The sequence below is a fragment of the Halichoerus grypus genome, chromosome 12 (genome assembly GCF_964656455.1).
Source record: "Halichoerus grypus chromosome 12, mHalGry1.hap1.1, whole genome shotgun sequence".
Lineage (NCBI taxonomy): Eukaryota > Metazoa > Chordata > Mammalia > Carnivora > Phocidae > Halichoerus > Halichoerus grypus.
Window position 1 is genome coordinate 54,139,924 of NC_135723.1, and position 25,195 is coordinate 54,165,118.

Genomic DNA, 25,195 nt, shown 5'->3' on the forward strand with positions numbered 1-25,195 from the left:
AATGAAACCGTTGTTGGAGAGAGCTTTTCAGGGCAGCCTAGGAACCTCCTCATAAGGATCATGGTTGGGCAGAGGCCAGGTCCTCCCCCCACCGACCTCCGCCCCACGCGAGGAGGTCGTTCTTGGCCGGGGAAGTATTTATGTTGTAGAAAGACATGTGCTCGCTTTTGGTTCATTAAAACAAGATAGGACAGGAATGAATTTCTATCCCTGTTTATATTGCAGTGAAGCTCTTTTAAAAATCCCTCAGGGGATCTCATGTATATGGAGTTTAGAACTTCCTTGGAAGTGTAGACTGAGTCCACTATTGGGTAACATACACACATGTCTCAGATCTAGAGAATAAAGACTATTCAGGCTTTGCATCATTCTATATTTAACTCTGGCTTTAAAAACATTATTTCAGTTACTAGCGAGGTGGGTTTTTGATATGCAGGACAATCCTATATATGCACATTGGAAACCCATTCACGGATTTTTCATGAGGTTGGAAAGCTAAGTGTTTAGACCTAGTTGCTCAGGAGCAGTTGTTTTTCACCAATAAGAATTGGCCTGTCTCTTTTCGCATCCTGGTTGTAATATTAATGGTGCAGGTTTGAAACGTTCAACTGCATCACCAGCCACTTGTGTGCAATTTTCCCAAAGATGTCTGAGCGTTATTGACAACACTTTGGTAAATTATGTGTGACTTTCCTAAGAGTTGGTGTAGCTCATTTAATTCATATTAATTGATTTTTAGGCTTCCCTTGATTAATTGAACCTGGTTCATCTTGTACAGAATGCAATAAATAATCATTAAAATGAGGGAGATGTGACTCCACAAATTAAAAAGTTAACTACTTCAGAAGTCATAGAGGACAAAACAGAAAGAATGGTGTAGTGGGGGGTTCTCTAGTAAATCTTCTAAGGGAAGTTACTCGATTTTTTTGTTTGTTTTCTGTTTTGTTTGTTGTTTTTTTTCCAAATGAGAATTAGAAATGGTATTTTTCTCCTGGAAGCAGTGACTTTTATACCTTACCATCCTGTTTGTTTCCACCTGGGTTCTTATAAAACTGTATTTCTCAGTTTCAGCTGTGTGTGTGTGTGTGTGTGTGTGTGTATGTGTGAGGGGGGGGGGGGGAGAGAGAGAGTGTGTCAGTGAGAGAGAGAGACTGCTACAGTTTAGTTTGAAAGCAACACCAGAAATACTTGTCAGAGTACTGTGTCTCAGTTTCTCCATTTTTTTCTTTCACACACTTGATAGGTAAAAATCAAGTTGTGAAAAGCTGTGTTTGTGTTATATGTTGACTTGTGGGTTTGGTATGTGGAGCGCATAAAAATCCTTTGCTCTACTTGGCAAAGCTGAATGCTTTTTATTGTTCTCTCTCTAATCCTGTGGCTATCTCTTAAAGACTAATAAGTCTTCCCAGATCCTCCTGTAATTTGTTCTGGCTTTTAGACAAAAAAATACTGCATAATTTTGCTGATTGTTCTTTTCTTAAATTACATTTTTGTTTTAACTTGAGAGAATTGCATATGAATTACAGTGTTTATATTTTCAGCCACTGGACAAAGATTCTATTAGCCTCTTCATGGCCCATGTTCACACTAGCGTGAATGAAATGAGTACCAGGTATTACCAGAATGAGAGAAGATACAACTATACCACCCCGAAGAGTTTTCTAGAACAAATATCACTGTTTAAGAATCTGTTGAAGAAGAAACGAAAAGAGGTATCTGAGAAGAAAGAGCACTTGGTGAATGGCATCCAAAAGCTAAAGACCACAGCCTCTCAGGTATGATCAGGATGTGTTATTACTGAGTAAAATGTATGCTCTTACAATTAAAAAATATGTAGTTACTTGGAAAGCAGCGTTTCAGCCCATTCATATAAGATGCTCAATCCTAAAATGTACACTTGAATGACACCAAAACAACACTGTTCATGCTTTTGTAAGTCCAGAAAGGGATTGACCAATTACTCTCTCATGCTGGTTTGGAGAGAGCCCTTCACTTGTTGGCCTGACTCAGTGCACAGCTCACTCCCATCTTCTATCCGCCTGCTTTGGTGCCCTGCATTTATTGTTAGGAATTTTGTCACACAGTAATGGAAGTAAAGTAAAGGATCCCTTTTGGTCTCAGATTCTCAACCCCCCAGTGAGAGCATTATTTCTAGTCTGATGACACGACACGGTTTGCTCTGTGTGAGGTCCCAAAGTGTAGCCGTTTCCTCCCACCTTGGCGTCTCATCTCCTTTTGGCCATAATCTCTCTTTGAACAGAGTGTCCAGGGTAGTCTTCATCCTCAGTCATAAGGCCCCTGCTGCCTCGAAGGACAGTACTGTTAACCTCCAGGAGTAAGTCGGGAGAGAATTCGCACACTCCCGATGTTAACCATGTGTGGGTCTCTACATCTGTCATCTCATTTCATTGGTAAAAACTAACCATTTTTATGAAGTCGGTGTTGCTACTATAATTTTATAGATGAAACTTAGAGCGTTAAAGGCCACGGAAACTGTGAGGTTGGAGTTTGAACCCAGGGTTGTATGATTCTAAAGCTGTTGTCCATAGCCCCATGCTGCCTCTATGACCAAGGGAGAAAAAGATGAGAATAAGAAAATATGGAGACTTTGGAGACTTGCTCAGCTTGCTCTGAGCCATCTGGGCTCTAGGGTTGGAAAGGGAACAATTCTCCCTGGTGGTCCCTTCAAGGCCAGGAATTGCAGCGGGCTTCTTCAGAGGATTGTCATTAGGTCATAGTCCTTTGCTCTTCAAGAGATTGGGCCGGTTTTCTCCCCAACCATGCCGCATGGCCTATCTGTGCCCAGGCTAGAAATAAGCTACAACCTGGTTGGGGGAGCACACAGTGGCACCTTTCACTCTGAAGGCCTGTCTGGCCATGTCCTCCACGCATTCTGTCAGCCAAAGCACCTCCTGCCCCCTGCGCCCTTCATCTCGAAATCAGGAATGTCTCTTGGTGAACCACTCACGTGTGCTGAATAGTGGGTAGATGGACCACGATTGGGAAAGAGGAACCAGAGTGAGGAGGTTTCCAGGACAGTTTCCAGAATCTAATGATGCAAAGAATAGTTGTTGGGAAGCACCCAAAGAGTATATCCGTATTTGTGCATCTTTCCCTTTTCTTTCCAAAAAAAAAAAAAAGTTTTTATTTTTACTGTTTTTGGGTACATGTTACCTTACTCTTTGACTCTCTGCCTTCTTTCTCTTTCCTTTTTCTTCTCTCTACCCATCTCTCCACTTCCATCTCACTGAAATCATGACTCTTTTTCCTAGTGAAGACTTGCCTAAGAGTCCTGTTGAGCTAGAAGACATTGAGTGCAAGAGATCTATGTCCCAGAGCATTAATGTCCCTTTGAATAATGTCCCAAACTGGACCCCTTGACTTTGCCCCAGGAAATGATAGCGTTGACTAAATTGAACGGTCATATTGGTGGGGCAGCCCTTGGCAAGGAAAAAAATGGCCTGTGCCACACTTAGTGTTCCCTTCCGAAATAACAGAGCTCAGAATGTAAAAACAGAGCAGCATTCTTGGTGGCAGCCTCTCAGCCATAGGGAAAAAGAAGAGGTGGTGGAGAGGAAGAAAGAAAGGGACTGGCTATTCAGGGTGTCTGTCAAGTTCAGGGCTGCTTGGGTCTCCTTATTTCCCCTTGGCTAGAAACAACAGGCAGAAAGTCTAAGAAGAAGATACGTGAAGTCTTAATTGAAGGACTACTGCTGATTTCTTTTCATTAGGTATTAGTGCATGGAATGCTCTTAATATCAGAAGAGTGATTGGAATATTTAATATGTCCCTAAGAGTTTTAAAAATTTCTGTTGATTATGGAAAGGAAGCATAGTTTCCTGTGTGGGCAGTTGGAAAGCCTTATAATATATAAGATCAGGTTGTGTGTGGAACAGAATGCCTTCATATTGGAGCATGCGTCCTCTACGGACCTGCCTTCAGTAATTGCTCAGAGGAGAATATCCATGCCATTTGAAATATGTGTCTAAAACTCAGCCTGTTTATTCACTGCAATAAAGCCATAAATTCCTGTTAGAGCCACGTATCTCCTCTCTAGATGTCAGCTTGGGTCATCAAAGATAGCCTGGTGACCTTTTCTTCATAGATAAGGCTTCGCTTCCAGGGATTGAGTCACTAGATACTTCAGACCTAACGGCTTCCTTAGAAACTGAAGTCAGGGCTTGAAATAACCATTTCCTCATAGTCTCTTGGATGATTCTTTTGATTATAGTCTAATATACGACAAGTTTCACATGGCTAAAGGGAACAGACAAGCAAATGTCACTGTGCATTATTACCCTGAGTTCACAGAGAGGCTAAAAAAAAAATCCATCTTAGCTTAAACTGTAATAAATCATACAGGTAGCAGTAAGAGTAGTAATTGTGTCATTTGGGCAAAGGGCAAGTCGACTGTGTTGAGGTGGGGGTTACAGGAGTCCTCGGCCGCAGTAATGGGATCTTGTTTTCCAGCACTTCTGCTTTTCTTTACACAATCCTCACACTTAGGAACCTAGTGGTACCTTCTGAACCCTAAAAGGGCAGGATCATTCTTTAGAGCAGATTAATTTGTTGATGCCTCAGGAAGAGTTGAGTTCCTCAAGAGCTGAGTAAGGCTATTGAGTTGGTGAGCCGAGAGGAGGAGTACCCACCTAGGATACTCCCCAGGCTTTGCACAGCCCAGCCGATCCCCACGGGGCGCTTGTGGTTTGTCTTTCTGTAGTAGGTATTAAGTTGAATGTTGTATGAGGTGGAAGAAGCTAAGAGGACTGTTTCTTATTTTGTGGGAAGAGATGAGACCTGTGGGCATTTCCATCGAAGTAAGTAATGGATTAAATAAACTGATAGCCAGGGCGTCCTGATGCCTCAGCTTCTCTGAGCCTTTAGTGAGGTTCTGGGGGGAGAGTGCAGGCCTTAGTTTCCCCAGCTTGTCTTTCCAAGCAAGTCTTCCTCTGGCCTCCGCTGTCTTGAGCCTGGGCTTTGCAGGACCAGAAAACCCGGGGCTGCGAGGGACACGTGCTCTGGCTGGCGTGGCTGTTGGCACGGCCCGGACTACACAGACCGGGTGGAGAAGATACATGTCTAGTTGGTGCTGGCATAAATGACCATTTTCAGAAAACCCCTGGAAACAAGGACTCTGTGTGTTCCTCTGTGGAGGGGGGTGGGGGGAATGGGGCTGTATTTTTGCACATGGGCCTGAAGTCAGAACAGGGTAGAAAGAAGGAAAAGATGCAGACTGGTAGGCATCTGTGAGCTCATTTAACCAAAACTAAGCCGTGCCTGCTATTTGTTGTTTATGGACGGAAGCTGCTTCCACATACCGACTTTGCCTTCAGGTGGCAGATCTGAAAGCCAGACTGGCCTCTCAAGAAGCCGAGCTGCGACTGAGAAATGGCGATGCCGAAGCTCTGATCACAAAGATTGGGCTCCAGACGGAGAAAGCGAGCCGGGAAAAGGCCATTGCTGACGCTGAGGAGCGAAAGGTCAGGCTCATTCCACCAGTTAGAGCGCTGAGCTATATTGAGCACAAAATAAACCTTTGTAGGTGAACAATTTTGAACAACTTTCTCTCCAGGGAGCATAAAAGCTAAAGAATTATTATAGTTACACATGGAACAGCATTTCACACCATGATTACCACTTGACCTTTCTTTACATTATGCATTTTCCCACCCTTTTAGCTCTTTTAATGATACGCAAGAACAATAAATACTGAGCTCATTCAAGCATATAATGGATGTGGATCTTGAACATCAGGCTGATTTGTAATACAGTAAAGGTCACGAAGTCACCTCTGAGGTTTCTAAAGGTTTTCAGTTTTTAGGCAAATTGAACAACTCAATTGTTAACAAAGCCCATTCCATCACTTTGCAAGATGGTTTTTCAGATTTTTCATTTTAATAATACAACTTGAGTTGATTATTAAATCCTAAGCCAAATTTGTTCTTTTTGATTCAATTGAGGGCCCTGGCATTTTGTATTTCGTTTTACTGTTGGAAACAATTACTTTTAAGATTATATAGGTTCTGTTTTCTTTGTACCTGGGTTACTGGCAATTCTGAAATAAATATAACTTCTTTGTCCTCTTCTTTTACCAGAACTTTGGCCACAAATTGAAGGTATTTCATTTTTAGGCATCTTATTTGTTTAAAAATTGAATATGTTTTTTGAGACAAATTCTTTCATTTTAGACAAAAGATTGTAATCAGGGCTTAGTTGATGAAAAATTATAAATTATGACCACACTTGTAGCCATTGAATCAGTAGCTTTTATGCCATTATTCTTCTGTTTTTATGATGCCAGAAAGACTTGAGCTTTCCACTGGGGTTGCCATTCATCCATAGACAATTGAGTTGTTTTTCCCTTTTTTCTAATAGGTATTGAGCATGTTTATGTGTCGCTTGTACAACTAAAGGGTTGAAATGTATGTTAAAAATCAAAACGCTGAATAGTTTAAAAAAAAAACAACTTGTTTTTAAAGTTGAAGATAAGCTACATTTGGCATGGCTGATGGGCATATTATTCCTAATTCTGGCAATAACTGTTTCTATTGAGTTTCAGATAAGCAGAGGATATCCTTAAAAGTGTATTATGTTAAGCGATTAGGTATCACATATGATGTGACTATCATGAGCCATTTCCACCCAAGGGATATTTTTCAAGCATTACATAAATAAGTGATGTTCTGGTAATTGTTCTATTATAACCTATCTCTGCAAATACCTTTTAGAGATCTTAAAATACTCCAGAAGTATTTTCACTTTCTGCATGTGAATTCCTAAGGCAAATCATCCTTGCAAAGAAGGAAAAAAATGTTCTAGCAAATGAGAACTCATCTGACTGGTTGTTTTATGAAGTTCTTCAAACATGAAAAAGACACATACTGTTTTTTTTAATTATTTTGTTTATTTATTTGACAGCGAGAAAGAGCACAAGCAGAGGGAGTGGCAGGCAGAGGGAGCAGCAGACTCCCCACTGAGCAGGAAGCCCGATGAGGAGCTTGATCCCAGGACTCTGGGATCATGATCTGAGCTGAAGGCAGACGCTTAACGACTGAGCCACCCAGATGCCCCGACACATACTATTTTTATATCTAACCTATACAAAGAAATATATTTTCACTTTACCCATGATGCTTAATTTATCAGTAACAGATACTAAGCAATTTTTTTTTTTTTTTTTTGGCCTGGCACTATTCTAGGCTCTTGAGCATATATGACCTACAAGGCACCCTCACATAGCTTACATTATAATGGAAAAGACTGGCAGGAGACAAGGGACAAGATACTTTGGGTTAGTGATTAGGGCTAAGATAAAAATCAAATCGAGGTGATGGTGGAATGAATTATTTTAAATTGGTCATAGAAGGAGTTTATTGAGTATATCGAGTCAAGGAACTAATCAATATCAAGTATGTGCTATGGGTTCACATTTATCATAGGTTCAGCAATGTACTAGATTGTATGCAGTTATTAAATGGGTATATGGTGGGCACTGTGATCCTATGAAGTTGGGATCTCGAGGCTTAATACACGAGAAGTTATTAAAAAGTACATTGCCATATTTAATATGACTAAGCAGATATTGACCGCCTTCCCATGCATCTTGACAACGTAGCGCAGCAGGTTGAAATTGTTCCTTCAGATTCCTGCAATAGTCAGGAGCCATTCAAGCCACTGACATGACCAGCAGTGAGCAAGCAACACACGCACCATGAAACCTATGGAAATTAGTTCTTGCATCTTCGTTTGACTTACCAGTTCCAAATTCTAAGGATCCTCTGATCCCTTTCACACTGCTTTCTTTGTTGAGTATAATCCTCATGAGTTAAAGTACCTTCCACATCGCGGGGCTAATATAATCTCTTCAGAAGTTGGACATCCTCCTTGATTTGGAGCGATCTTCAGTTTTTTATGTGTTTCTTTTCTAAATGTGGGAATGGCTGGATTTTGAAGGATCGTCTGGGATTTCCTATGGTCTGAAGGCAGATAAGAGCAGTGTATTAGCTTGCTCGGGCTTCCAGAACAAAATACCACAGACTGCATGGCTTCAACAGCAGAAAGTTCTTTTCTCACAATTCTGGAGGCTGCAAGTCCAAGATCAGGATGCCGGCAGGTTTGGTTTCTCCCTTTTGGAGGAACCTCTCAAGACAGGCCCCTCTCCTGACTTGCAGATGGTCACCTTCTCGCTGTGTCTTCACATGGTCTTTTCTCTGTGCACACCTCCCTGGTGTCCCTCGTGCCTGTCCGGATTTTCTCCTCTTAAAAGGACACCCATTAGACTGGATTAGGGCCAATTCTAACAGGCTCATTTTAACTTAATCACCTCTTTAAAGGGCCTGTCTCCAAATACAGTCATAATCTGAGGTACTAAGGTTAGGGCTTTACCATATACATTTGTAGGTGGACATACTTCAGCTCATAATAAGCCATTATTGCTACTTAATTCTCTCTGTGTGAGCGTCACTAAATTTCATGAAGCATTTGCAAGGAGCTTTTGACCGAATAGAGAGCAGAAAAGTTCTGTGTATCCAAGAATGGGAGTATCTCCAAAATTCTGCTTTTAACAGACAGCTGTCAAGAAAAAGCACACATTCCAAGTGATGTGTGTAGCTCTTCTCTCCTTCCCCAAGTTGAACCTTGCTGACTACTACCCAGGAGCCATGGGGCAGAGGAAATTGCACACTGAGGCTGATCAGGTCACTAAGATACAAAGCATTTTTCCCACTCGAGTATCATTGCACCTGAAATATGTAAATTATTGTACCTTAGAATTTGAATAGGCCAGGAGGAGTTAAGTTTTCGTCCTCCGCAGAACTTTGAGTGTCCTGACCGTGGCACTGGGCGCAGTCCCCACGGTGATTATGGCATAGGATCTGTGAACAAAAGTGCGCAGAGGGAATTGGGAATGAGAAATAAGTTGACCAACCCAGGGTATTTTTTTCATTTTCATTTGTGGGTTTTTGTTAATGTTCAAGATTGCTCTGGCTATAAAGATTACCCAAACGAATAATACTCCATGAACGGTAAGGGAGTCAGATGGAGAAGAATAACAACACCCAGGCTCATCGAAACAGCATTCAAAAGAAATACTGTTCTAGTACGAAAACTCTGTGACCTTGAAACCAATTTAAAATGATGCTATTATAAATGGTAGCAAACAGCATTTTTAGATTGAGTGTATCCTTATGGAAGGTACATACCCCTGAGGTACGAACTCACTCACTCACCTCTCCGCTCCCTTTCATCTGCAGATGAAACTAGCACACTGACGGTGTCCTAGTCTTAGAATTTTCATGGTCCATTCTTGGCAGTTCCGAGGGGGTTGGAGTAGTTCTCAGTAAGCATGCAGGGTTATTTACGTTAACGGTGGCTGTGTACGGATTGGCAGGAGATCACATCTCTACCCTGAACCACTTATGTTCATAAAAGCTACAGTATACAGCAAAATAATGGTTAATCAGAATAATGGTAGTTACCGCTAATAAAGCTGTACTAGACAACATAATTTGTTGTAAGCACTGTTAAATTTATGGTAGAGTTAAACCTGTTCATTCCAGACACATCTGAAGAAATGCACTTTTGTTCACACGTTACATGCCCCAGTCACCGTCCCTGAAAGCCATGCCCCCTGGTGAGTGGGTCCCAGTGCCCAGTGCCACAGCTTTGGACCTCCAGTTTCTGCTGAGGATCAAAATTGACTCTTCCTGGCCATTTGAATTTTATATGTGTCTTATGAGGAAGAGGAGGGTAAAAACTCCAAAGCTTCTCATTTGGTCTTGGTTCGGGTTTACCAGCATGGCTTTACTATAGGCATAACATACATGCTCACGTCAGGAGGCGGATGCAGCGCGCTGTCTGGCGTGTGAGAGGAGCCACTGGACCTCGACAGTAGGGTGCACATCCGTGTGATTGGCGCGTTGCCGAAGACAGAACTGGGCTACCCTAGCTAGTTTCTTACCAGGTCCTTAGAGACACCGGTTATTAGTCTTTATAAAAATTAGATTGGTGCTTAAGCATACACAGAAAGCGCAGTATCTTCTATTCTGTTGAACAAAAAAAGTTTCCCATCTATTCTTAAAGAATAGCCAACGTGGCTTTTGGGCAAATGTAAACAAAAATTAGATAGGGATTTCTAACAAGAATATTTTCTATCTATGTTACTGAGCCAGCCTGGACACTCTCAAAAAGAAAATGGACTTATTTCACTTAGCATAATCCCCTCCAGTTCCATCCATGATGATGCAAATGGTGGGTATTCATCCTTTCTGATGGCTGAGTAATACTCCATTGTACTGAGGGTTTCAGAGGGGAGGGGGGCGGGGGGATGGGTTAGCCTGGTGATGGGTATTAAAGAGGGCATGTATTGCATGGAGCACTGGGTGCTTTATGCAAACAGTGAATCATGGAACACTACATCAAAAACTAATGAAGTACTGTGACTAACATAATAATTAAGAAAAAAAAAAGAAACTTTAAAAACACAAAAATAAAGCCAAAAATGACTAACAAAAAAAAAAAAAAAGAAAATGGAAGAACACAGGAATCACTCAGTCTTGAATTTATTATTAGCACCTTATAATTGAATTAGTCAAAGCCCTTCTTGGGGCACTTCAATATTTGAGTCTGTTTGAGTTGGGATTTGTGAGTGTATTTTGTGCATATATGAAGCTTTGTGTGTACACGGTGCCTGAGAGAAATTCATCCTTAGGACAGACCCCTCACCTGTTGAAAGTAAAGATGAAAGAATGATTGAGCAGCGCACCTGAGTCGGCCTGCATTGTTCAGTAGCGATATCCAAGGTGACGATGTGTGTTTGCGGGTTTGTGTTCTTTCCTCTCTGATTAGGTGACGGCCATTCAGACTGAAGTGTCCCAGAAACAGAGAGAGTGTGAGGTTGACGTACTCAAGGCGGAGCCTGCGCTCGTGGCCGCAACAGCTGCTCTCAACACGCTCAACAGGGTAAAGACGAACCTGGCTCGTGGGATTCCTCCACATAGTATTTAAAGGTTCTCAGAGTTTGAATAAGTGAACTCAGAGTGGATTCCATGCAACCAAAGAGACATGAAATATTAAAGTGGGAACAAGCATTTGAGGTCATCATTCATAGTGTGACTTCCTTTCCCATCTGGGAGTCTGTCCTTCCACACCCCAACAAGCAGTCTCCTTTTGAATACTCCCAATACCGTGGGATTTATACTTTCATGAGAGGCAGCTCTATTGTTAGCTGCTGGATTTGGCTCAAATCCGGTTGTTCGTATTATGTGTTGCTTTAGGAACTAAGTGCGGACTCTTTATTTCCTGGGGATATAAAAAGGGGCATTAATGAGAGATCCTCATGAAAAGAACAATGCGCTAGGAACAGAGATACCTAGGTTTGGCCCACATCATTTTCCCTAGCTTCAGCTTATTAGCAAAACCTCATTGACCGTTCAAATTCCCCTAAGAGAAAATAATGTGTGATAGTCAGAAGGGTATTGTAAGGAAAAACGGAATTGTGGGCACTGTATTTTAGGAGTCTGCAGCTAGTTTTGTACTCGGGTTCCACTAGGCCTCTGGGGAGTATCCCGGGGAATAACCAGGCCTGAGGTTCTTAAGATTCAACCTCAAAGAGTAAAGGATCCAGACTCCAACTGCCCTTCAAAGAAATAATTCAAGTCCTTTTTCTTTTTCTTTCCTTTTTTTTTTTAAAGATTTTATTTATTTGAGAGAGAGAAAGTGAGAAACAAGAGCATGAGCAGGGGGGAGGGACAGAGGGAGAAGCACCCAGGTTGAACATGTGATAGGGTTTTATAAGCAAGAGCATATTAGGTAGCTCATGAAATAATCACAGGAAGTAGTTTTGTAAATCCTGTATCATGAACTTACATATATTGCTCATAGGTAGTAATTCCTGCCTCAAAGTATTTGCCTTAATACTTGTAGTTCATACAAACCTTAATACCAACTGTGGGGTAAATCAAGATTTTGACCAGAGGAGATTAGGGAGTTATGCAGAGAATAGGTTCAGCCTACATGGGCATGTTCCCAGTTGAGTCATCGTAGAGTAATTGAAGAGGTTTCTTGTGCAGAAAAACAAAACCAAGAGACTCTCCACCAAGGGATGATGTTTCTGGGAGGGCCTGGTTAAAATGCACATCTATTACATAGGTAGGATAGAACCCATGAACACAAAGAGTTGGTATATAAAATTCCCTGGGTTTGGTGGGCCAGGCTCCACAGGACTGGTATATCAGATGGAGAATTTTGGGGAAGCAAAAAAGATCAGTGCTGCTTCCAGAGTATCAGGAAAGTGTCTGGTGAGAACTGAACCTCCTGGGGTCCCAAGATGGAGTCACTGTGGGGAGCAAAAACTGCCAAGCCAAGACTGGTGGGACAAGAAGAGGGAGGAGGCCCCTGATGACCAGCTTGCTAACTTCACGGCTCTTCTCCAGACCTGCCTGCCCTTCAGTGTGGCTGTGCTTTTCTTCAGGTCAATCTCACTGAGCTGAAAGTCTTTCCCAACCCGCCGAATGCCGTTACCAATGTTACCGCGGCCGTGATGGTCCTCTTGGCTCCCCGGGGCAGAGTGCCTAAAGACCGGAGTTGGAAAGCAGCTAAAGTCTTCATGGGAAAGGTATCAGACAGCCTGGCAAGATGAAAATCCCCACAGTTGCTCTTCCTCATACCATGGTCCTACTTGATGGCAAAAGGTGTTCAAAGGAAATCGTCTTTGCGTTCGTCGAGTGTAATCTGCCGCGTGTGCTCTAGACTTAGAATTTTTGTTTGCAAAGTTGGAGGTTAGCTTGGTGTTATAGCATACCTAAGTCAACACTAGCAGCACTCAGAAGGTTGCTAATTATTTGCAAAATGATGAAAGCGGTTAAGTGAAGGAGGGAGAAAATTACATGGATTTCTTATGCTGGAAAAATGTTACTAATGCACAAGAAGGTGAGGCAGAGGGGCTTTTTGGTAGGTGTTTTTCCTTTTCTTTTCTGTCTTTTCTTCAAAATGTGAATGCCTCCTGTGTGGGGACTGAATATTTTACCCTGGGATAGAAGAGATTTTAAAAGTGTCCATTGCTAATTCTTACTTCATACCGTAAAGACTGAACAAGTCAAACAGTAGGATAAATGCAGCTTGCCAATTTTGCCTTTGTAATGTGAGTCCTAAAAGCTGATTTTAACTTTTGATCTTGGAATTTTCTCTGCAGCCAAAATGGGTTTATTGCAATCAGCCTTTTTGCTTTACAGGTTGATGATTTTTTGCAAGCGTTAATTAACTATGACAAAGAGCACATTCCAGAGAACTGTCTAAAAGTAGTAAATGAGCAGTATTTGAAAGACCCGGAGTTCAATCCAAGCCTGATTCGGACCAAATCCTTTGCAGCAGCTGGTCTGTGTGCCTGGGTCATCAACATCGTGAAGTTCTATGAGGTATCAGTCTTACTCCGCTGGGTATAGCTGTTACTCGCAAGGACCATCAAGATACTAATTTCTGTAATGGCAAAAAAAAGTAAAATAGTTTGAAGTTTAATTACCTAAATAAGATGAAGTTCTAAGAATGAGATCCGAAAGTGTCAGACTAAACAGAGTTCTACACAGGAGGATATTTGAAATGTTTGAAACTATCTTTTAGGGTAGAGTGACCAGCTCCTATAGATCAAATAGCAGTTAATTTGATTTGATTAGATAAAAACTTGCTGGTAGATTAATTATATTTCTTTACGTTAAAATACTAATTTTGCGGGGCACCTGGGTGGCTCAGTCAGTTAAGCGTGTGCCTTAGGCTTGGGTCATGATCTCCAGGTCCTGGGATCGAGCCCCGCATGGGGCTCCCTGCTCAGCGGGGAGTCTGCTTCTCCCTCTCTCCCTCTGTGCGCTCTCTCACTCTCTCTCTCTCAAATAAATAAAATCTTTTTAAAATTTTAATAAATAAATAAATATTAATTTTGCATTGACTCAAAGCAGAAATTGACACCACTATTGTAGACTTAATGAGATGAGGAAATAGTCCCCCCCCCCGCTTTTTTTTTTTTTTTTGCTTTAGTATTTTAACAACAGATACCCTTCTGACCGTATTACAGTCTAATCTAAGGTTTGTATTTTCAAGCAGCATAGAGATGATCATTTCGTTTAGTCATTTATTTATCAGGTACTCACCGCCTGCCACCTGTCTTGCCAGCACTTTGCAGATGGCTGGATGTAAAAAGGGAACAATGGATGGCCCTTAACTTGGAAGATCCATCTCATTTTTTTTTCTTGGAAGGTTATATGTTATATTCAAAAATAGAATTACTGAGGAAATACCAAGTATAATCACTGGCAGTCCCAAAGTGATTTTCATAAAACCAGGTTGTAGCCTTTATGTTGGGGCCCCCATGGGAGTGGGACCCTATGGATCTATCTCTTCAGTGGAAGCCTGTGTAGAGCAAGCATTTGGACAGGTGGTAGTTGACGTATGGCCTCTCTCCCTGAGAACATGTCTGACCCCTGTGCTCTCTTTGCACCGTAGGTAGAAAGATGAGCATGGAGCTAGACAGTGGCTGTGTTCTGTGTGGTTTTGCTGTAAAAGAGAAAATGTCCTTTCCTTCCTCTCTCGCCAACAGGGAAGAAAGTGGGTGCCCCACATTCTCAAACCACCCATTCAGATAACATACCCTGAAAGTTGGCAGGAGTTTGGAAAGTGCAAACACAGTTAATACTGTGAGGCTATCTCCTACGGTCCTTTCTGGGTTCAGAGAATTTCTCCACACTTAGTTTTGCTTTAAAGTCAAGACTTGGTCCCCACTTGAGCTATGTAGTTCCTGCCCACTGCAGTTTCTAATGATAGGAAGTTTATCTCCAAATTTTAGGACAGACTTACTTCAGCATCTTAATGTTGTTTGATGTCTATAGCACTTTATGCAAGGATTTATAACTCTCGTCCGGAATCAATGACTCAATCGTGAACAACCAGACAGAACTTGGAAGGCTGTGTAAATTTTGGCTCTGCCATTGGGTAGTGCCATTGCTAAGAAATAAAACCCAAATTGCCGGGTGAGATAGAAATCTTAATGACAAAGCTTCCCTCAGATGTAGGATTGAATGATTATGTGTCCTCTTTGCCTCTCATTACCCCATGAGTTAAACCCCATATGGATTTGCAGGTGTACTGTGACGTGGAGCCCAAACGGCAAGCGTTAGCCCAAGCCAACTTGGAACTGGCTGCAGCTACTGAAAAACTCGAGGCTATCAGGAAGAAGCTTGAGGTGAGTGCCAAATGTAACACTAAAGATGGTACCTCTGCCCTTAGACAGGGTCACGTCTGAGTCCAAGCAAGCAGAGAGGAGCTTGAGCTTTCATCGATACACTCATTGACGTACTCGTTCAGTAGATATCTCTTGTCCGCTGTATGCCAGACCCTGACCTGAAAAAGTAGAAACGTTGATGGTTTCTGCACTTAAAAGTCTTTCCTGGTCTGGTAATAGAAGGAGAAGCATAGCACATGGTGATTAAAGGCAAGGATTCTGGAGCCAGACTGCGTGGATTGATATCCTGGCTGCATCATGTACGATTTCACCCTGCATGAGTTAGTTCCCCTCTCTGAGCCTCTGTTTGCTCATCTGTGTAGTAGGCATTGTAATAGCGTACACTTCTTAGATAGGGTTATAAGGATTAAATGAAAGTAATTAATATTAAGAATTTAGCAGGGAGGGGTGCTTGGGTGGCTCAGTCGGTCAAGCATCTGCCTTCAGCTCAGGTCATGGTCTCAGGGTCCTGGGATCAAGCCCCGCATCGGGCTCCCTGCTCAGCCGGGAGCCTGCGTCTCCCTCTCCCTCTGCTGCTCCCTCTGCTTGTGCTCTCTCTGTCTCTCTCAATCTGTCAAATAAATAAATAAAATCTTAAAAAAAAAAAAAAAAAGAATTTAGCATGGAACTGGGCACATGGTAAGTGCTTAGAGGATATCAGCTACAAATACTGTCATTGTTACTATTTTTACAACTATGTATCTATCCAGTCGTTCCAGCCCAGGGTTATAAGTACATTTGTGACTATGTATATCTGTGAGGGGGCAACAAAAAAGGATTCTTCCTGGAGAAATTAGAGAACATTTCATAAGGAAGCTGTACTTGACATGGGCTTCCAAAGTTTCCTAGGAATCCCGGGGATAAGTAAGTTGGGAAAGGTATTCCTAGCAAAGACTAAAGACAAAGAAGGAAGAAGCAGTTGGTGCACTTGAGGAAACTCAACGGGCCAGAGCCCTAAGGAAGATGAGCATTCAGGGGAAGGTCAGGAGTAGCACAGAGTGACGAGGAATGAACTGGCAAAGGTGAGCAAAGACCTTCTTTGACTTTTATGCTACAGAATTTAAATTTTATCTGACGAGTGAAAATGGAAATTTTGAAAGATTTTAATAGGCTAATGGTGTGATTAAACTACCTTTTAAATAACTGAGTAGAGGCAGGAGGGAGGGAAGCGTCCCGATGCAGGCAGACAAGTCCGAAGCCCTGCGGTGGGTCCCTGTAGGGCCTCCACTAAGGCAGGGGCAGCTGTGATGGAGAGAGCGAAGTGGAGGCCAGGCTGGCTGATGGCAGGTGGGGAGGGGGCACGAACCAGAAGAAGGATATTGAGCCCACTGTGCCTGGCCCGGAGGAGCGCAGTCAGAGTGCTGAGGCTGTCCGTCTCTGGCAACTTAGGGAATGCCTAAGTGAGCTTCAGTTCTGTTTCTGTAACACAGTGATTGTAACAGCTGCCTTTCAAGGTGGGCGTTTGTGATTTGTGGCTCCCAAGGATCCAGTCTACCTTCTCGGGGTGATGACAGCCTGATGTATCTTGGGGAAATGATCCCTCCTCATTGGATACACTCAGGGCTTTTCCCAGAGATGCGTTTGCCTTCTCCAGCTGAGGGCTGGGTATATGATCCACACTTTGCCACTTTTGGCCTCATCCTCTAGAATTTGAACCATGAGCACAAGAGTAAAGATGACTGACGAGAGTTCATGCACTCTAGAGACGGGCCATTTTACTCTTCAGTCATGAAAAGATGTCTTCTTTCTGATAGCTATTTTGATAAGATGGTTAATAACCCCAAAAGTTTTCTTAAGGTATGGAACATTTCAGCATCCACACACATTTCCTATTACAGCACCGTACATGCTCTTCAATAAATACCTGGTGACTATTGAAAGAAAAACAGGCAAACTGTTGATTTAGATAAACGTAGAGCAAGCATACTCATTTTAGAAAAATTACCTTCACTGCTCAAAACTCTGTCAACTTGACCAAAGCCTCTTAAAAAAGTTGCCATCTACTGTGAATGGCTTCATGTCCATTGTAAGCAATTTAATGAATTTAAGTTATAGAAAAAGGGATGAGGGTGCCAGCTACATGTGACCCTAAACATAAGCATTTCTGTGGTTGTAAAATTAGTAATCCATTGGACACAGCCTGCAACTAGCTGAATAGAATTGTTCATGTCGGTTGTTTTCAGAGACCCACAGTGTAAGCAGAGGTTCACGTTATCAGTAAGCCTCAGAGCTAAGTTTGCAGACACAGAGAAAAGAAGACAGAGTAATAATTGAAATGTCTTGATGAAGAATGGGTCCCCTCTATCCCCCTACCACAAATGGATTTCCGAAGAGTAGTTACTAATGCAACAGAGTCTCTGCCGTTCCCACCAAGGTTCCGTTCGCTGTGAAGGCGCCATGCTGGTGGCGGCAAGGACAAAGTACCTCTGCGTCGTTGCTGTCTGTTGGCACAGGTTAGATGAATGTTGGAGCCCAAGTGAAATTACAGTTTTTGCTAGCTTTGCCTTCGTTTCCTGCAGCCTCTTGAGTTTTCCTCCCTCCTGGGTTTTCCTCCTGATTTTACATCTCCTGTTGCTTTCCTGCCTCGCACAGGAGGGGTGTGTCTGATGCCGGCTCTGAGCCGTGATGGCCCTTCATCCATACCAGTGCCGGCCTGTGTGTTTTTGTTCCTTTCACTCTTGATCTCTAGTGTAAGACTAAAAGGTGGCCTTTTAGTGACGGTTGAGTGGAAAAGAACTGGCTGAGTTGGAGTGGAAGAAAGGTTGCGCGTCTCTCAAATCTACAGGAGCTGAAGGTGGCCATAAAGAAAACCTGAAGTCATTCTCATTGGGACCCTGGTTCTCCAGGTGTGTTCCCTAGACCAGCAGCAGCAGCAGGGTCCCCGGGGGACTCGTTAGAAGTACAGATTCTCAGGGCGCCTGGGTGGCTCAGTTGGTTAAGCGACTGCCTTCGGCTCAGGTCATGATCCTGGAGTCCCGGGATCGAGTCCCGCATCGGGCTCCCTGCTCGGCAGGGAGTCTGCTTCTCCCTCTGACCCTCCTCCCTCTCATGCTCTCTGTCTCTCATTCTCTCTCTCTTAAATAAATAAATAAAATCTTTAAAAAAAAAAAAAGAAGAAGAAGAAGTACAGATTCTCAGACCCCACCCCAGACCGACGGAATGAGACATTGTGGTGGGGGACCCCTGGATCTGGGTTTTATCAAGTCCCCCAGGTGGTTCTGATACACACTCAAGTGTGCCAAGCCCTGGTTTTAGGGTAGTTGGTGGGCTGGGTCCCTTGGGCTGTGTGCCTTCCTTTCTCACTCCATTTACTTCTGGAACCTGAGAGGCCGGGGCCTGTCAAGAACTGTGAAGGAACCAAGATTTGACGCTACTTGCAAGCTAACAAGTTAGCCTGCCTTAGTTTTACGGAGGCGGGTGGAAGACCTGACCCTTGGGGGTGAGAGGCCAGGGGACCCCGTGATGCACAGCACAGCCAACAGCACGGATGTCGTGCATCGCTTCTCTGGGCCCCCAGTCCCCGTGGGACTGACGCACTGGGGATGAGCTGATGCTGTCCTCCCCCGTTAGTGTCGCAGCTGAGACATGCCGGGTGCACAAGCCCCCAGTACAGAGAGCACAGCAACTGACCTTGCTCAGCCTTTCCCCCGGAGAGAAACCTGTCATTATTCTTCTTCCCAGGAGACCATTCTGTCTTCTGCTCAGAGAGGAACACTGCCTCTGTCTTCCTGAGTTGCTATGCAGATATCTTAGGAAAGAGCATCCAGAACAAAAGCTCTCCGTGCTTCTTCCCAGGAGACCCAGAAACCAGTGCAAGAGACTGTGGTCTCCCAACATCCAGCTCCCCTTCCCAACTTTATGCAGGGAATGAATATAAACCATTTTATACCTTAGTTCTGTGTGTATTTAGGTCAGCCCTATGAATTGGGTAACATTATTTCGATTTTGCAGATGATGAAACCGAGGCACAGAGAGGTCAAGTAAGCAGTCCGCCTTGATGCCCCTTCGCTGGTAGCGGAGTCTCAATATGAACGCGGCTGTTGGATGCCACAGTTCACATATGCTCCTCTATTTTATAGAACCACGAGTACTTTGAATGACCTAAAACAGACACTTAAATATTATTTATTTTAATCTGATTTCGAATTGGTGATGTGTGATGATCTTCTCCCATTCTCATATATTTGATCTTACTTTGCATCTTAATCTTAAGTAGGACCTGTACATCTTTTTCTTTTAGAGGTGCTGCTTTAATGACTAGGATATGATAATTGGGTTATTGGCAAATATAAGCAATCTCTAAATGATGAATAGTGTATGTTCTACAGGTTTGCTTATTAAAGTCTCTCAGAACTTGGCACTCACAAAAGCAGTGTTATAAATCTTATTTAGGATTGTTAGAATTTGGCAGATAGCAAGATGCTGTAGTAAGGAGTCTCCCTAATACTGTTATCTTAGTTAAGGGTTTTGTTTGTTTGGTTTTTGGTTTTTTGTTTGTTTGTTTTTTGGCTATCAGTAACAGAAATCTACTTAGAAAACCTTAAGCCAAAAAGGAGTTGAGGATGAGTGACAGAGCTCTGAGGGAAAGAAGTGTGACTTGGTCTCAGGAGAAAAGAGATCCAGGAAACAGGAAGCTGCCGTGAATGTCTGTTAGTGTCTCTCCAGAGCCTTGTGACTTCTCCTCTTGCTGCCTTTTCTTTCTCTTTCTCCAGCGTGGTTTTCCCCTGCTTTCCTGTGCCCCTGAACATGGTCCCTCTCCATATGAAGCCCTCCAAAATGTACACCTCTTTCCCGGTCTTTTGATGCTGAAAGCAGTGACATACCTCTGAGTTTCAATGGCCCGTTTCCAGAAGATACAATCTGGCCCAGGCTGGGTCAGGTTGCTGAGGTCTGGAGGGGCTCAGTCATCAACACCACTCTTCATTGCCTGAGTTACGGGTCATTGAGAAATAAGAAAAGAGTCAGGAGGTGGAGAACCAAAAGATGACCATTATTATGAATAAAGATGGTACCAGAGGATGAGGCTTGGGTACAAGGGAGAGGGGACAGTGTACCCAGGGTGTGTGAGAGTCTGGAGGGCTCGTCCACTGCCTCCACCCCCACCCCGGGGCTGTGTACACTCTGCTTAGTGCAGAAGGCAGGTGAAATATGTATGCTTACCAGGGGCAAAGGTGAAGGAGGCAGGGAGGTCGGTTTGATTGACCTGAAGGTAATAGATGCTTTAAGGTGATTGTACTATTTCCATTTTACCTAACAATGGCTCACAAGCTAATTTTCACTCTTACCTAGGATCTGGATCGACATCTGAGCAGACTCACAGCTTCATTTGAAAAAGCAATAGCCAAGAAAGTCCAATGTCAAGAAGAGGTGAACCAAACCAACAAAACTATTGAACTAGCCAATAGGCTTGTCAAGGAACTTGAGGCAAGTTGACCTTTTCTTCCAAAATTCTAACTAAAAGATTCAGATCACCTTTTTTTTTTTTTGGATTTTATCTTATTTGCTGTCGATAATAACTAAAGAGACAGGGAATCAATAGTGAAAGGAAATAATCAGCCTTCACACTGTAGTTGCAACTGGCTGAAAGGAAGAAGTGATGGATTCTTTGCATTTTTTAGTATAGAGCCATGAATTCAGGGGCTTTCTAGGCTATGTTAGAAACTGAGGATAGGTGTTGGATAACTGTGGGGTTGAACTGTTGTCTGATCCTTTTAATATACATTTGCCACTGAGTTGTACCATCAGAACATTTTTTAAAGCTAAGCCTGCTTGGTTGGCTGGTTTGTTCTTCCTGTGACATCTTTTGACAAGTGACTGACATGCTAATGTTAATGGTTATTCTATTGAATAAAGATTTCTTTAAAGATTTCTATTATTTTAGAGGGTGTAGCGGGGGAGGGCAGAGGGAGAAGGAGAGAGACCAGCAGGCTCCGTGCCCAGCACGTGTAGGACACGGGGCTCGATCTCACAACTCTGAGATCATGACCTGAGCCAAAATCAAGAGACACTCAACCGACTGAGCCACCCAGGTGCCCCTATTAAATAAATGCTTTTAAAACAATTCTTAATAAATTCCTCCTGTTTGAACACAAGCGTTAGAAGAACATGCAGCCTTTGTCCTCAGGAAGTCCCAGGTTTTATTTGCTCTCCAATGTATAATATATTCATACAATAGATTATTATTTGACCATAAAAAGGATTGAAGTCTTGGTACATATTACAACATGGAGGAACCTTGAAAATATAAAATAAATGGAAATCAGTGAAAAAAGACACAAAATGCCACATGTTGCATGATTCCATGTATACGAAATGTCCAGAATGGGCAAGGCTACAGAGACAGCAGATTAGCAGTTGCCGGGGTCTGGACAAGGGGGCAGAGTCTGGAGTAGCTGCTAACAGGTATAGAATTTGTCCATTGTGTGATAGAAACATGCTCAAATTAGTGGGAAGGATCATACAAGTCTGTGAATATGCTAAAAACCACTCAGTGATGTACTTTACAAGGTGAATATCACAATATGTGAATTAAGTCTCAGTAAAGCTGTTATTTTTATTTAAGTGCTACCAGAAGTATATAATTGAACTATTCGAAATGCATTTAACCGAAGGTGATAGGAAAGTTGATTTACAGTGGCTTGAGCAAATGGGAATTTATTTTTCACATAACCGTCTACCTGGGCAATTTTTTTTTTTTTTGCAGTTATCATTGTTGATTTGGGGAATTGGTGGTCAGACACCGAATCTCTTTGTACCCTTCTGCTTCTCCATACTTAGCCCATGGTCCTTCACACTCATGCATTCTGCAGCCTGCTCCCAGACGGCTGCTACACCTCCAGGTTCCAGGGGAGAGAAAATAATCTGTAGCGGCTGGCTTCTTCTCCTTTTACGTGAAAATCTGAAGTTTTCCTGGAAACCTGTCTAGCAGACAGCCACTTAACCCTTCTTTAGCCAGAACTCGATTGACTCCATCTAGCTTCAAAGAAGGCCAGGAAGATGGCAGATGGGGTTATCATCCTTGGATTAGCCAATCACAGTTCATCTCGTGGGGCTGCACACATCACCCCTCTTGAAAATCTGGTTTCTCTTAGCAACAAAGGAGGGGAGGATGTGTGTCAGGACGGGTTGGGCTGGGCGACAGCCTAACCTTGAAAGTCGACTTCAAAAAAAAAAAAAAATCTAGTTAAAATTTACTACAAATTTGAACTCAATCCCTCTCTGACACTCATGGTTCATTGTACATAAACTCGGGGTCCGTCCTGCAAAATCCACTCGTTGCATTCCATCTCGTAAGTACAAGTCTGTTTTTCCAGTGTTTACAGCCAAAAGCTGTGGACTCACTCTTCAGTGTTTGTGCTCTTTCTCATGACCCATACCCGGTCCATCAGCATATTGTTTTGCCTCTGCCTTTGAAGTCCATTCCTCATCCCAGCCTTCTCCCCCACACTGGTCCAGGCCACCCACTCCTCAGCTCTGGAGTGTTGCCCCCCTTGTTGCACCTGAGTAATTTAAAAAATTAAGTTCATTCATGTCTTCCCTCTCCCAGAAGTCTCCAATAATTAATTGTCTAAATCAAGGTACAGTCCAAAGGCTTTCGCTGGCCTGCATGATCTGGCTCCCAGATGCCTCTCTGTCCCCATGTCTGTCACCTTCCCTCCAGCTCAGCCTTCGCTGGCCTCCATGCTCTTCCTCATACTGTCAGTCACTCTTATACCTGTGGCCTCTGCCTTTTTCCTTCACATGGCTTACACTTTTCCAAATCATGACATCACTAGCTCCCTCACTTTCTTCAGGTGGCTGCTGAAAGTTCTCCTTATCACGTGGTTTCACTCTGCCCGTACACCCCCCACGCCGTAGCTCTCTTTGCCCTTAGTCGGCTTTGTTTTCTTCACAGCATCTACCACCACATGACACACTTACATATGTACGTACGTGAATGCGTATACTCTGGGGGAGGTCTTCTCCCCTAACTAGAATATAAGCTCCTCAGGAACGGGAGCTACATCTGTTGTCTGCACCGCTTGATCCCCAAGTAGAGAGGATAATCCTTGGCCCATCATAGGCACCCATAGATACTTGTTGAATGAGTGAGTGGTTGAGTTTGGGGAGCCTCCTGGATTCAAAAACAAAAAAATTCTGTAGCCCTCTGAAGACTGACTCTTTCTTCTTAGCTCACTTGAGAAATTCCGTGGCCATTAGTGGAGTTTATACGAGTTCCCATCGAAGGGGATGTGATTTAAGTAGTTTGAAGTGTTAACCACTTGACTGTTTCCTTGTAGTAGGTTTGGGATGTCCAAAACTTCCATGAAGTGTAAAGAGCAGGCTCTACCATGTGTCTCTGACACACGGCAATGTCTTCCAAGGGCTTGGCTTACTCATGATGATTTAGACGAGGAAAGAAGGTGAAAGCATGTTAACTAGCCAAAAAACAAATTACATATATATTTGTATACACATACACACGTTTTTAAGGAGTAATTGAAAACGTCAGACCTTTTCCTTTGAGAATAAATTCTTTCTGACTAGAACAGGAGACAGTTAACTTCTGAAAAGCATCAAGACTGATGATTTTGTCTATATAGCATTGACCTGGAAGCTATAGTCTCAACCATTCAGACTAATAAATCAGGCAATTTATATTTAATCATTAACTAACTCCTGAGCTGAACAGCTGTTCAAAATTAGAAATGGGTCACCCCAGCCAGGATGACATTACAGGCAATCTATAATGCATTAGAATAAAATTATAGTGATTTTTAACTGTCTAGAAATTTATTACAGGACATGTTCCAACTCTTAAACCCTTGTTAGCCAATGTCAGTAATGATTTATGTTGCGTGGGTGGTATAGTGAAATTATTGACGATTTCAATAGCCAATAAGGCTGTGTTTAGTAAATCTTCAAATTTCAAAGCTGTTTTGGAGAATGAGGTGGGTGCACTTTATTGTTTATCATTTACTATCCAAAGACAACAAAGATGGAGGAAAGGCAAATGAGAAATTTCTCTTCAAAATTAATGGATATATGGCTGGTAGCTGAGGAGGGAGGGTAATGAATCCTCTAACGAGGGCTAAAGAGTTGTGAAGTTCCTTAGTGTTTGTATGGCTACTTGGGGTGATCTTTATCAAGCAAAGCAAAGAGACAATCTTAAAATAGCTTTGATAACCATTCTCACTTGCTAATTTCACAACCTCCGTGTTGGTGGTTATTATGGTTATTATGGTGGCTTGCAGGGAACTGGCATTCCAGTCTCTTTATGACATACATCATTTTTTGCTTTCTGTGCTCTGTCTCTCTTCTTTCACAAGTAGAGCTAAATTCCAAAGGGGGTTCTTTGCTTGGACTATCAGATTGCTGATTTTTTTCAGTACCTATTAATTTGCATGTTCTTAGAATGTGGTACTAATTTTAGCATGCATCAAAACGGTGAGTTAGTGAGCTGTCCTTCAGTCAATCCATAGACATTTATTGCAGTTTTATTTAAATCCAATATTAAGGCCTCCACATACTTAACCTGGAAATCAGATTTTATTTTTTTTAAAAGATTTTATTTATTCATTTGAGACACAGATACACAGAGAGAGAGCATGAGCAGGGGGAGAGGCAGAGGGAGAGGGAGAAGCAGACTCCCCCGTTGAGCCAGGAGCCCGATGCGGGGCTCAATCTCAGGACCCTGGGATCATGACCTGAGCCGAAGGCAGACGCTCAACCATCTGAGCCACCCAGGTGCCCCAGAAATCAGATTTTAAATGGCCATCCAACTAGATAGAAGGACTTCAACAGCATTCTTTGAGTGTATTGTCTTCAAGACTAGTGAAACCCTCCTGATTTCTTTTTTTTTTTTTTTTTTTTTTTTTACATAGGCTATAGGTTCTTCCACTGATAGAGTGATTATATTAAAGAAATAACCTGAGTTTAGTGACTACCAGC

The 25,195-nt window shown here is 42.7% G+C and overlaps 1 protein-coding gene across 1 annotated transcript in view; it reads left to right on the forward strand.

Annotated features, from left to right (window-relative positions):
- The window catches only part of DNAH11 (dynein axonemal heavy chain 11), a 321,947-nt gene that overhangs the window by 216,428 nt on the left and 80,324 nt on the right, over positions 1-25,195 (forward strand). The window contains exons 57-63 of the mRNA XM_078059358.1: positions 1,542-1,775; positions 5,334-5,480; positions 10,846-10,959; positions 12,470-12,613; positions 13,230-13,412; positions 15,125-15,226; positions 20,555-20,693. Coding sequence (XP_077915484.1) covers positions 1,542-1,775; positions 5,334-5,480; positions 10,846-10,959; positions 12,470-12,613; positions 13,230-13,412; positions 15,125-15,226; positions 20,555-20,693 — 1,063 coding nt within the window. The remainder of the gene's footprint in view (positions 1-1,541; positions 1,776-5,333; positions 5,481-10,845; positions 10,960-12,469; positions 12,614-13,229; positions 13,413-15,124; positions 15,227-20,554; positions 20,694-25,195) is intronic.